This window comes from Danio rerio, chromosome 7, assembly GCF_052040795.2.
Source record: "Danio rerio strain M-AB ecotype USA chromosome 7, GRCz13ab, whole genome shotgun sequence".
NCBI lineage: Eukaryota > Metazoa > Chordata > Actinopteri > Cypriniformes > Danionidae > Danio > Danio rerio.
The window spans coordinates 33,194,078-33,208,360 of NC_141027.1; the positions used below are offsets into that span (position 1 = coordinate 33,194,078).

Genomic DNA, 14,283 nt, shown 5'->3' on the forward strand with positions numbered 1-14,283 from the left:
ATACAGTTTTTAAAGTATAATAATCATAACATCTATGAGAAGTCCCCATAAAGATAGTTGTACATATGTGTGTGTTTTGTATTTAGTATTTTTTGTTCCCTACTAAGCATTTTCCTTGAGTAGTACAATAAGAGTAAGCACTTTGCTGAATGTGCATGAAACTAATTTGTATAGATTCCAGAACATTTCATTAAAAATGGATATAAATATAAATAGCCTATTCAATCTCCCATCTGCTGGCAGGTCCGATTTTGCTTTCCTTAAATAATTTAAGTAAAAAAATTAAAAACTTACATGATAATAAGTGTTACACTCAAAAATAAGACAGCGCTTCAGCGGAAATTTGGAATCCATTTTGAAATAAAACCAGGACAGGTCTTCTGTCTCGAAGATGTCATATTTCAGACAAATCTGAGTGGGAGAGAGGAGGAGATTCCGATAGGTCAGTTTTAAAATAACTGCTGCTTAAATAACTCCAATTCTCTAATCGCATCCAGGACAGCGACAGTTACATGCTTGACAGCTTTCTTCCTGTACAAAATAACCTTCTCCGCTCCTCAGCAGAGGTGAATAATGAGCTAAGCTAAACTATCTGTGACTGTGCTGAGGATGAGGCTGAAGGCCACTGAGCATGTGCAGTAAGTCTCCTGCAGCTACTTCATCTTCCTGCACTGTCACAGGACAGCCTGCCATCGAGCAGCCAGTCCTTAAAGTTTAATGAACACCAATTAAGCCTTCACAGTCGCTTAAGTGGTTGAGACTACTGGCAGAGAAGATGGAAGAGCTTGGAAAGGAGATAATGAGGAGAAAAGAGAAACAGGAAGGAAAATGGAAAAAGAAGTTAATTTAAAAAAAAATGGAAATGTATTATCTGATCTTAAGACTGTTATGCGTGAATCAATACAAGTCATTATTATTATTACTATATGTGGATCATTAAATTAATAGATCATTAGAGAAAGCATTTGCCTGAGGCCATTGAAAATGTGCGATTACGTTTCTAAATGTTTACTTTCTTTCGCAGACTGATAGTTTTGATGCAACAGAGCACAATACACAGTACATGCTGTTGACTTGAAATTTGCACCAGATGTTTAAAACAAGCAAAGAAATTAATATATGAAAAGAAAACAAATCTAATGAGTTTACAAATTTACCTATGTGTAATAAAATTAAATGACACAGGTGAACAGCAGCTGAAATCTATGAAATTTATGTTAGCTGCTTCAGTCCAACATCTACATTACGATGATGATAAACATGAAATCAGGGTAGACATTTCAGCAAGACAATGATCTAAAACACAGCCAAGGACACTCTCAAACGATTTCAGAGAAAGAAAATCAAGCTGTGGAATGGCCCAGCCAATCACCTGACTTAAATCCAATAGAAAATACAAAATAAAGATCACATTTAATAGACGAGACCCACAGAATCATCAAAATTTTTACACTCTTTGTTGAAGTCTTTGAAAAATCACACCTGGGGAAGCATTTGAGTTCACTCTCTATATGAAAGGTGTCTTTAAGCTGCCATTAACAAAAACACTAACAAACTTATAACTAAAACTGATGACCGCTTGACACGCCTTTTATGAGTCACCAAGGACCACAAGTTCAACTACAAAACACCTTCAACATTCTACTGAACAAAGTAAGTCACCTACATCTTGAAAGTTCTGAAGGTTAGTCAATTAACAGCGTTTTTTTATTTTTGGGCAAACTGTTCCTTAAAAATGGACTTGTTGTGGTTGATGTACTGTTTATAGGTCACCTATTGTTCAAAATCACATTTATATGGTTTACACACAGTACATCCATAGTACACAACAATCAGACTATATTCAACAAATAGTCCAATCAATAAATAAATAGTAAAATTCATTCATTAGACGCCAATCATAGCTTCCCCAAAAGCATGATTCCACATTTCCCAATATGTGTGTATATATATATATATATATATATATATATATATATATATATATATATATATATATATATATATATATATATATATATATATATATATATATATATCTCATAGGAGTAAAACAGCCCTAACCATAACTGATGTCGATCTGCTGTATTAGCATAGATCCCACCATAAGTGAGCCATTCGATACTCATTACATTTGCACAAGAAATTCACTACAAAATTTCTGCTGCTGAATTTACCAATAAACGTAAAAGCCTCTACAGATTCTAAACATTCCAGGCACTGAGGACATCGAGGCTCAATTTAATATTGGTGTTAATAATATTGTGATAAAGAATTTGGTCATTTTTAACCATAATAGTTATTATGGTAATTAATTTTTGCTTCACCAATACGTCAATAGCAATTCTTGATGCTCTAACTTATCCAGATCAAGTATGTCACTTCATATTGTGCGAATGTTTCCAAATTTCCTGCCCTGATGTGCTTTTTTTCCACATGCTCTACAGTAAATGTGGCTAAAGTTACCATTGTCTATGACTGTCATAGAGACTACAGCATAATTCATAAACCCACAATTTTTTTCTGCACTGTGCGATAAGCTAAAAGGATTGTACTAAAAGTGCATTTATGTTTGTAAAGACCAGCCTATTGGTACATGCTTGATAAGCTTAATAACTTAACATTACTCAGTAGACATACATCTATCCACCAACCTTTCAGACACATCCTGGTGCAGTCTAGAAATAACCTCTTCCATGTTATCGGTGTCCAAGTCCGATTTGAACGTGTAAAGCTGCTCTCCTTTACTGGTAATTTCTTACATTTGGCTTGGGCTGTTTTGTTGTTTCTGGTGTAACAGAATAGCCTGAAAAGGCTCCGCCATCTTCTGGAGAAAAGCAGCAGCTTTTTTTTTTTTTTTTTGCCAACACACCAATAAGGACACATTTAAAAAGCTAATAAATTATCTGTGGGTATTCTGAGCTGAAACTACACAGACATGTTCTGGGGACACCAGGAATGTACATCACATCTTGAGGAAAAGGGGTATAATATCTCCTCTTTAAACTGCCTTAAATGAAAGATAAAACACAATATTTTCCATTAGAGTCTTTCTGCAATTTTATATAAATGCTGAGTTCAAAGCAGCTCTGATTGCAAACTGACTGCATGGTCCATAGGCACACATGCATTTAATCTACAGCTCTTTGCTGTCTGCCCTTTCACATCTGATCTGTTGGGAACCCTGCAAAGCAGCCGAGCTCCCTTTAAATCGCTCTCATCTTTTCTATGGCTACAGAAGGAGCACTAGAGTGTATGCGCAAACTACCCCACTGGAATAATACACTTGAAATGCTCAATAAGTTTATGCACAGATAGAATATGCAAGTGATCTAGAAAAAAAAACTTATACGGTGACTGATGGGGACCCCATTCGGAGTGAGTCTAGCTAATACAACACGAACAAACATAACCAGTCCCATATAGATCTGAATTGCTAATTAAATGTTACATTTTTGCATCTCAGTTCATGACATTTTAATGACGTTACACAAGAATGCCAAGATGCAAACTGAAGATCATTGCTTTTTAATGCGGCTGTCTAACAGAAATCTCCAGAGAATGAATGTTGGATTCAACTTGAATGTTCTGTTGTTAGAAGCGGTTCTGGAATCAGAGCACGTTGATGTCAGTGCTCCTCCATTAAATAATTCATACATCACAACTAAGATATGATGAGGGTGAAATGTATGCTACTTTAGTTGTTAATCTTATTATCTGCATATCTGGAATGAAAGGAGATGTTGGAAATTTCCCAAGCTTTTTGGTTCTCTTTTGAAAGCTCGGTAGCCTACCTGCTCAATGTGAGTTGCAGCTGCTTCCAGAACAGAACAGACACCTCCACATACACATGAATGCAAATGCCTACCCTGTGGCTTGATTAAAGAAGACCTACTAAGGTTACCTGAATTAAGAACATCCGGTTTAAAAACGACGTCAAAAACATCTGTATCTTGTCGCCCCCTTCAGTTCAGACTCCAAACCAACGCACGTCAACTTAGCTTGTCTTCAATTTTCATTTATTTATTTTTTTATATTGCTTGAACTGACGATACAAGAACATCAGAACATAGTCCAAGGGATCAGACCGATCTTAAAAAAGGTCAATAATATACATAGTCATACGAAAAAATATAACCACAAGTACAAATAACATAATTAGACAGAAAGAGGAAAATAAGAATTATAGTATTAATAATAAAATAATAATACAAAAAATACTAAATTAAACAAATGAATGAAATTACAATGACAATTAAACAAATAACCATAATGAAAGCACCTAAAATTGAGGATCTCCTTTAAATACATCTGTATAATATTTTAGGAATCTTAGTTTTTTTTTTTTCTTAATAAAATGAAGTAATTTTAGGAGGGAGTTAAATTCTATTCTAAAATGAGCAAAGGATGGGTAACTATTTGCAAATTTCTGTTTGTGAATAAAAATTTTCCCATATAAGATAAAAAAAAAACTTTGATGTGTTCCAGAGATTTATTGTTTGGGTTATTATAATAAAAAAATTGTGTCTATAAGACTTAAGCAATTTACAGGATTGGCAGAATCAAATGTATGAGAACTTAAGTGACCAAAATTGCTTGGATGTTGGACAATCAAAAAAACACAAGTACTAATGTTTCCTCTGCTTGTTTGCAGTAAGAACATGAGCTGTCAATATCCAAAAATTTAGAAATACTAGAATTTACCGAATAAATTTTATTTAAAATTTTTAAATATATTTATTTTGCCATGTTAGAAATGTAGTATTTCCCAGGTAAAAGCCAGGTTCTATTCCAGTCTATATCTTCAACCAAGGACCTCCAGTAAATCTTTCCTCTACAGGAAATTTTCCTTTTAAATTGAAAAATTTGACGCACAAACCTATTGTTTCATTTCTCAGATTAACACCTTCTAAAAGCAAAGGAGAATGAATATTCACTGAGCTCCTTTGGTTAAATCCGGTGACTTTTAACTAGGTGAACTAAACCTGGTGATATTGCTTCACATAGAACTTTTTTTTTATGTTCAGCAATAACTACAAATGTGTTTTTTACGTGTTTCAGCAAAGATTGTACTAAAAGACAAAACTACAAATAATAAATGCAAAACACATTTTAAAAATTGTCTTTTGAACAAGGACAAATACAACACGGTCGCCTCTATTATTTTACAATAATAAAATAATTATATATTTTTGCTGGACTTTGATCCCATGATTAGTTTGATTGAAAATTGAAAAATTACTGTACAAAGTAGCATTCCCCTCTGCTGGCTACAGCATCACACTGCATGGCACAATCCATTTATATTGAGTCACATTTAGGCCGATATTTCTTTCCTTAGCAACAGTTTTTTTTTTATAGGAAATAGTCATGGATGTCAAATAGAGGCCAAATAAAAACATGAAAATGGGTGTTTTATTTGTGAACTTGTTTCGGTATTACCGCCTGAGTCACGTGATTCTGTTTTAGTTGATAAATAATTGAATAAAAGTTGCCTACATATATTTAATATCATATTTATTTCATCTGATCTCATTTGCTATGAGAATCAATAATCTTACCGAAGTAGTCAGTTAAAATAAATATGAAAAGCCACAGGTGAGCAGTACACAGTCCTCAGAACACAACATAGGCTCTTACAATTTCAGACTCCCATTTAAAACAAGAAGAAAAAAGGAGAAACATTTTCATTATGAGGCATATTTTATGTCACAAACACCAATAAATAAATTACTCAGCTCATGGCAAGAAACAGCACATCTACTAGAGGATACAGTAGGTTTTGAGTTGAGAAAACAACAGATTGAGAATACACAAGTGTACAAGTTAATCTACGTTTTACTTCAGAGTTTGATCTTATTTTATGTAACATAAATGAGTGAAAGCCTCAATGTGTACTTTTAAACCAGAGCTTTTTCTTTAAAGACAATCTCTAGACAAGGGTGAACCTTTTTCATGTTTCCTACGAATTTCCTAAGGATGAATATCAGAGGGACGAGTAGGTTATATAGAAACTATGTATAAATATGGTGATCATGAGACAATGTGATGGCAGTATGCTGCTGTTTGAATAGCAGTGTGGGGTTGGTGTATTTAAAGAGCACTTAAAGAGTCTCCTGAAAGCACTGTTTGGATATTTAAGTGCTCTGTGGTATTTGGCAGGTTTTCAGCAGCAGAGGAAAGGTCCTCACAGAGACGTTAAGAGTGATTCACCTCTGCAGTCAGACAAGGCAGATAATAAGATAATACTATGGCAGGGTTGAATGTTGAGTAACGTGCTCCGATATGAGAGATAGCAGGATTAAAAGCATTTAATATAAGCTAGGATCGCACTGGTTTCAGACACCGAGGTGTGTGCTAAGTCTGCAGAGAGCGTCTCCCACAATGTCCAGCTCGTGTCTGAGCTCCTCCACCACGTCGTTGATGCTGGGCATGTCCTTCAGCACACACACACTCTGTGTGTATGGGTTGTAACGTAGAGAGAATGGACGCTGGATTGTCTTTGCAAATTCACTGTTAAGGATGCAATAGCAGGAAGGTTTGGTCAATATAAAATGATGATACGGCATGCAAATATTAAATAATGCATTAAAAAAAATTATTTACCGCATTCTACATTTGGCTTCTTCAAAGCTCTCAGACACAAAGTAAACATCCTGAAAGGTGGTGATGAGACACTCCTGTTTGCAGGTGACCTTGGGCTCAAAGGGCAGGATTTTAGCAGAGTCTGAGAGAGAGTGCTTTAAAAAAAAAAATACTGGTTTCAGAGTCATTGGCTTTATCTGAAATCGCCCCCCATAGCCTACTCTTAAATAATGCAACAGTGCCTTAAATAGATTTGTAGTTGTGTCCAAAACAGCAGTGGCTTTTCTGAAGTGCACTCAATCAATCCAACAATTCACCACAATAACAAGTGTACAAACGACTGACAATAAGATGCCATCTAGACTGGAATTCTATTGATGCAAGTGTTTTTCTCACTCACTTTGGTGCATTTCTCACAACACTATTTACATTTGCACAACAGTTAATGCATTTCTCAAAACAGTTAGTCATTTGTGCACATCCTAGTAGCAGTTTCTCATTCCTTCCAACAAATTGCAGATGCTTTTAGACATGCATCAATTGCTTTCATACAACTCTCTGCTGTTTATAACATTATCATTTACTTGTGTCATGTCAGTCGAAATGAACTAAACTTGTGAATGCTGAATAGTCATTCCATATAAAACTATTAGTCCTCATTTCTTTACTTGAGTCATAACGTACAAAAATGTTGAACTAGTTGTCAAAATCTGTCAAGCTAATTTCATAACATTTTAAATCTTTTTTTTTTTTTTTCAAAAAATGTCTTCTAAATTAAACAGTTTCATGAATGATTTACAGACCTGTGTATGTTGTAGGTTCAGTTCCAATATGTACTGCAGTATTGTTTACAGTTGTGCACAGCTCTATCCAAAGGGAGTTAATGTTTGTTGTAAATAAGGGTGTATTTATTCTTTTGCACAATACTGTTGATAAATTAGAATTGCCAAGAACAAATGCAGTAAAAATGTGAAACATACATATTCAGTTTGTTGTACTCAGATAAATCACTAGATGCAGTAATGTCTAACTTTACTGTAGTTTTCCAATGGCTGTGCAAATAACATATAGTGCTGTCTTGAGCATTTTCAGGAAATGTCACCAAAGTCTGACTTTTTGCTTTGGAAAAAATGTACAGAGTAAACAGTCATAATGAAAACATGACAAAGTCATTTGACAATCATAAACAATGGTGTCAGGACTTTTCATCTTGATGACACAGACACTTTCTCAATATTTGCTTTTGAGGAATGAACTATCCATTTTGAGCAAGTGACACGCTTTTGCAGGTTATCAGCTAGGTTTTGCAGTTTGTACTAATTGTTTTGAGAAATGCATTAACTGTTATGCAAATGTAAAAAGCGTTGTGAGAAATGCACCAAAGCCACTGAGACACTATTCTGAAGCATGAATTATGAATCACGTCAACCAAATAACAACAAAAAAAGAAACTGTTATCTATTTATTTTTAACCATAAATCAATAAATAATAATAAATAATATTTAATTTTTTATCATTGTTCCATTAATTTTAGTTTTATCAATCAGCAAAGCACAAACAAAATAGCTTTGCTTTCAGTGCACTTGGTGCTTAAATTCACTCATTGGTTTCCATGCACTTCTTTAAGTGGACTATATTAGTAAATTAATGTAGGGAATAGTGAATGAGGGTATTCGAAGGCAAATTCGGTAAACTATTTGTACCTACACTGCTGTTTAAAATTTTGGGACTATTTATACACTGGACAAGGACAAATCTTTCTAGTTTGCATGTGTAAAATGTTTGTGTGCATTTGCTAATATATGTGTAAAAAAAGGATGAGTTTAAAATCTAAAATTCTAACTAGTAATTTAATTAAAATATACAGACTTCTTTTCTATTTTTTTTTAAGGAGTTTTCACCTTTATTGTAGTAGGACAGTGGACATTTACAGACAGGAAAGTATTGGGCAAAGATGAAGAAAGGATCATAAAGGATCTCGAGCCGGGAATCAAACTTGGTGCTATGTGTCGACCAACCACTAGGCTATTCTAAACCTAATAAAGTGTACTACAGTACCTTAAGTTCACTGATGGAAGAGAGAAGACCAGCCCCGTATGCTCTTAGTGAACCCTCCTGCTTACACAGACCAAACTCTACTGTGAAGAAATAGCACTGCAATGGCACACACACACATAAATACACACACAATTAAAACTACTGCACACAACATTAAACCTTTATGGATATATATAAACACCAGCACAGCAAAATACACCAAAACACATACTGTTGCTAATTTCTGCACAGCATCATCTGACGCCCCGAGAGAAGCCAACCCTAATTCCTGAGAGAACTGTGCAAAACTGGGTTCGGCCAACAGAGGAACGTGGCCTAGCAGCTCATGACAGGTGTCCCTGAAAGATACAGATACGAGGATCTCTTTCAATCTTTGTCAAGTGTTTTTGCCAGGCCTATTTCAGATGGTGTCATTTGTGCCTAAACCTGCTCCTGAAAAAGACCACAAACCAGAGTTTAGCATCTACCCAAATCACTTATCGATATCTTCAGTCTCATGACAAACTTTTATTCAAGTGTGTTGGAGCTCAAATCTGTTGGCCCTCCAGGTGCAAGATTGTGCTGTCCTGGTACAGTATATACAAGCACTGTGTGCGTGAGCCTGGAGATATAATAGAATCCGGAACTGAAAACCAATTATGGTAAGGTTGATATATTTTCGGTGCTTGTTTTATGTAGTTGACTTTTCACAGTAGACTAGTGGCAGCTGATACACCTGATACAATTAAAGCAAACTGTAGGCACATAGCCAGGAGGGCTTCGGGTGGTTCGAAAGACTAAAACAAATTCAGACTGAGGAAATGAGCTGGGCAGTTTGGTATTTGTCTATAGCTTGCAGTTTTTAACTTAAAACAAGTTTAAACAGATTCTTAATTGTGTTAGTTTTTTTTAAATGATGGATGATAATAATTTTTTATTTTAAATATTTTTTCTTTCTTGTTCAAAATGTTTACTTTAAAATTTTATTATCATTGCATTATTTATACAACCGCAATAACTTCCAGTTGAAATGCACTTTGACAAAAATGCAGGAAATATTTTTGCTGCATCAAAAAAAGTTAGTTATGATCACCATTCGACAAGTTAATCGTGGCAAATATTAGCTCTTAAAACATCACTAAAATGCAGAATTTGAACCAAATTTTTTTTTTTTTTTTTTTTTTTATTAAGCAAAAAGGTCCACTTTCGAGAAAAAAACACCCCTTTCAATAGGCTGGCTACAGGTCTGAACTGACCTATTTTTGAAAAGGTGGACTTTAAAAAACTTTAACAGAACCTTTTAGGTAACTAATAAGGTATTGCAGCAGTATGAAAAAACGAATGCGTTTTTAAATCCTGTAAAAGTGATGAAGCATATACAAATGCATATTATGAGAACTTTGAGTATATGCAAACTGCCATTAAACATAATGTTAGCCATAAAATCCATTAGCACCTATTAGAAAACTAATAATTCTAAAATTCATACAATAAGAATGCAACTGAGCTGAAATGTAGCTAACATAATGTCAGTCAATGACAAGACACTACAATAATGCTTAATGGGTAAACAAAGGGTTTACAAAGGTTAACATATGACTTATAATTTAACAATAAACTTTTAACAAGACGTTGTTGGAATTGCTACTTTTGAAAAATGAGAAAAACTCTGTATTATTTTTAAATAATAAATAAATAAATACTTCCTAATCATAGTTTGGCTTTACATATAGCCAGACACTTGCATGCATCTTTAAATTATTAATATTTTCCAAAATCAAGCTCGGCGGCACGGTGGCTCAGTAGTTAGTACTGGGTCAGTTGGCATTTCTGTGTGGAGTCTGCATGTTCTCCCTGTGTTGGCATGGTTTTCCTCCAGGTGCTCCTGGGTGTTTTCCACTCCTGGGTTGCAACTGGAAGGGCATCACCTGTGTAAAACCTATGCTGGATAAGTTGGCGGTTCATTCTGCTGTGGTGACCCCTGATTAAATATAAGGTTACTCTCCAGCGAATGAAAGAAGTATTAAGTACATTTTGTGCAGATTATAAAGGTTATAGTAGTTATGCATGAGCTCAAGATATGTCCTAGAATACAGTTTAAGGATCCAAAGGAATTAAAAATCAATAACTGGTTAAATCATCTTCAATTCAGTGTATTAACTGAATAAAATGTGATGTGTAGGTTTTCATCCTTGCATATTAAAGGTGACAGACAGTTGGTGTTACTTCAACAATGGGTGCTGCTTGATAAAAGCCTGTTTCAAAGGCTTGTGTCAACAAATAGGCCTGAAGAGATAAAGGCATACATGCATTGTACTCACGGTTCAGGAGTGTAAAGAGGATCTGAGCTGTGACGCACGTATTGTGTACAGTGAAACACTCTGAAGGCCAGACCAGCCAAAAAGTCTCTGGGTGACAGATAGCCAGCAACAGGCCGAATGGTGAAGCCGGTTCTTTCTGAAACACATAAAAACATTCATGCAACTACTGTCCTCTGCTGGCGACACAACATATATCACTCTTCAGTTCCTCTTGTACCTATTTTTTTTTTTTTTTTGTTCAAATGCATCTTTAAAAACGATGTGCTGATTATGCACCTCTCAGGAAGTTAGAGACGTCCTCCAGCTGTGGGATGTTGTCTTCTCTGTATCCACAGAACTGGCTGAGCAGAGGCAGGTTCTGCAGGTATTCTCTACAGGCATGTGTGGGGTACAGCTTGTTCAACTCCCGAAACACCACACCCCATGTCTTCACCTCTTCTTCTGTGAACTCTACGTGTGGTATGGGATCTCCACTGCAGAGAAGGAGAAACAATGTGATTATTAAAAATAAATGTTTGATCCTTGACCACAAAAGCAGTCATAAGTGTATTTTTTTATTAAAGCTAAATAAATAAGCCTTTCATTGATGTGTACTTTGTTAGGATATGACAATATTTGGCAAAAATGCAAAAAATGTAAAATCTGAGTTAAAAAAATACTGAGACAATTGCCTATAAAGTTGTCTAAGTGTTTAGTAATGGACATTACTAAAATTAAACATTATGTTTTAATAAAACATTATATTAAAATGGTTGTTGGCCTAAATGGAAACGTAATCATTTTGAGCCATACAATGTATTTTTGGCTATTGCTTAAAATGTACCCAAGCAACATAAGACTGGTTTTGTGGTCCTGGATCACATATGTGGAATTATTGGAGCAATTGTTCAATATTTATTATTGAACATACTGTTTATAACTCATGGCAAGATCCGCAAAATATTTCCTTCTCTTGCGATAAACATTGTCTTTGAATCCCTGAAATCAAATATGAACAGAAATGGTTCAAATGATCAGTATATTTTATAGTCAATATATTTAACTAGTGAAGTATGGAGCAGGTAATACCAACCGGATGATCTGCGTCCAATTCTGAGCCGTACATCAGAACACGACAGGCACTTTTATCCAGATCTGAGATTTTTTTAGGGAACCAAGGCACCTCAGCAAGATCTGAAAATGCATTTACACAATGTTACACACCATTTCTTCTCAATTTTCTGTGCAGGACTTGTTGATCTAATAAAGGCATAGTACGATACCGCTTGCAGGAGTCCAGAACTTATCAGGTGAGTTCATTGCTATTATGCTTGTTTGCTTGCGCAGAAGCTGAACAATTTCTTTCAGAGTTTCTCGATCACTGTCACAATCCACCAGCACTTCTAACTCTGAGTTGCGCCGTCTCGATTTACGTGACTCGATGTGCAAAAGGTTAACCTGGTTGTCCTATTTATAACACATGAAAATACCAAAATTAGCTCACTTTGTTTAAAAAGGATTATACAAATAAGATAAAGCATTTATTTATAAAATATACAAAAAGATGGATAAAGTTGAAGTCAGAAATATTAGCCCCCCTTTGATTTTTATTTCTTTTTTAAATATTTCCCAAATTATGTTTAACAGAGCAAGGAAATTTTCACAGAATGTCTGATAATATTTTTTCTTCTGGAGAAAGTCTTATTCGTTTTATTTCAGCTCGAATAAAAGCGGTTTTAATTTTTTTAATAAACATTTTAAGACCAATGCTATTAGCCCCTTTATATTTTTTTCTGATAGCCTACAGAAAAAACCATCCTTACACAATAACTTGCCTAATTACCCTAACCTGCCTTAAAATGAACCCAGTCAAGCGTTTAAATGTCACTTTAAGCTGTATAGAAGTGTCTTGAAAAACATATAGTAAAATATTATTTACTGTCATCATGGCAAAGATAAAATAAATCAGTTATTAGAGATGAGTTATTAAAACTATTATGTACGTTAGAAATGTGTTGAAAAAATCTGCTCTCCGTTAAACAGAAATTGGGGAAATAAACAGGGGTGCTAATAAGTCTGACTTCAAACTGTATGTATGTATACGATTGTACGATAGATAGTACGATAGATGGATAGTACAATAAATTGATGGATGGATGTATGGATGCATGGATAGATAGATGATAGATAGATAGATAGATAGATAGATAGATAGATAGATAGATAGATAGATAGATAGATAGATAGATAGATAGATAGATAGATAGATAGATAGATAGATAGATAGATAGATAGATAGATAGATAGAAAGAAAGAAAGAAAGGAAGAAAGAAAGAAAGAAAGAACATTTATCTACCTGAAATAGTTTTAATGCCTTGACAAGTCCTCCGACTTCATTCTTCAGAGAGAAGACAATCGCGGCATGTTCCCTCTTGGAGGAAAGTTTCTTGTCTTTGTTCTCGTCAGTCTTATGGAAAGTAGTTTTTCTCAGCTTCATAAAAAAAGACAGGTTGTATTGAAGGTCGTTGGGTAATACTCGGGTGTTTGTTCACATTAGCATGACAATCTCTACTACAGCAGATGTGTAATATCCTGAGTGACTGAACTTCTGTTTGTTTTTGACCTGCATTTTAAACAGGAAATTGTTTTTCACATGCAAATATTTATAGTTTCTAACTGTCAAAAGACTGGCTAGGATGAATACATTGTTTAATAAAATAACATTATGAATAATTATTTTTAAAGGAATTTGTAGCGACGTCAATGCGATGTAAAGCCTAACGACAAGTGCCACAAAATAATCATTTTATTAATTAAAAATATACAAGGCATAACTTGATAAACCTTCCATGAATACGTAAAAATTGATGAATAAAACTTTTAAAAGACCATTTGTAACATACATTACATATACAAGTAATTTACATACATAATAGTCCTGTATTATGTGTCATTTACAAAAGGTATTGTTTATTAAAGAGTTATTGTAAACATCTCAAAATACAAGTAACCGCAACAATTAATGATTGAACAACACAATCTGACCTGCCTTGTAGGCTACCATACGTCTAATATAAGGCAAAACAAACATTTTATCATCGGTGATGGGTTTTGACAACTCTTTCTCCTTGTTCAAAACTGTTTACTCGTCAAATGTAATGTGTATTTACTTGTAAAAGTATGCTTGTAAAAGCTCGTACCTCATTGCTGAGTAGCTTCTCTTCGTAGTTCTTATTGATGGAGTCAAAGGATCGTCCTCGGCGAGGTCCGTCAAGCTTGTTGGAGAGCATGGATGGATGCTCTTGTTTTATAGTAGAATATGGAGAGGTGAGCGGCTCTGATAGACGCTGCCGTCAGGCT

General features: G+C 34.6%; 1 protein-coding gene across 2 annotated transcripts; it reads right to left on the reverse strand.

Moving 5' to 3' along the window:
• Positions 1-5,684: 5,684 nt before the first annotated feature.
• Positions 5,685-14,283, reverse strand: tph1b (tryptophan hydroxylase 1b). 2 transcript variants are annotated; one of them, XR_015494673.1, is made up of 11 exons: positions 14,124-14,283; positions 13,280-13,414; positions 12,207-12,390; positions 12,017-12,117; positions 11,855-11,922; positions 11,221-11,417; positions 10,945-11,080; positions 8,856-10,604; positions 8,645-8,740; positions 6,607-6,740; positions 5,685-6,513 (listed from the first exon to the last, which is right to left on the reverse strand). XR_015494673.1 is itself a non-coding variant. In NM_001001843.2 (11 exon segments), coding segments are annotated over 11 exon segments (1,443 nt in total). In that variant the 5' UTR covers positions 14,214-14,255; the 3' UTR covers positions 5,685-6,338.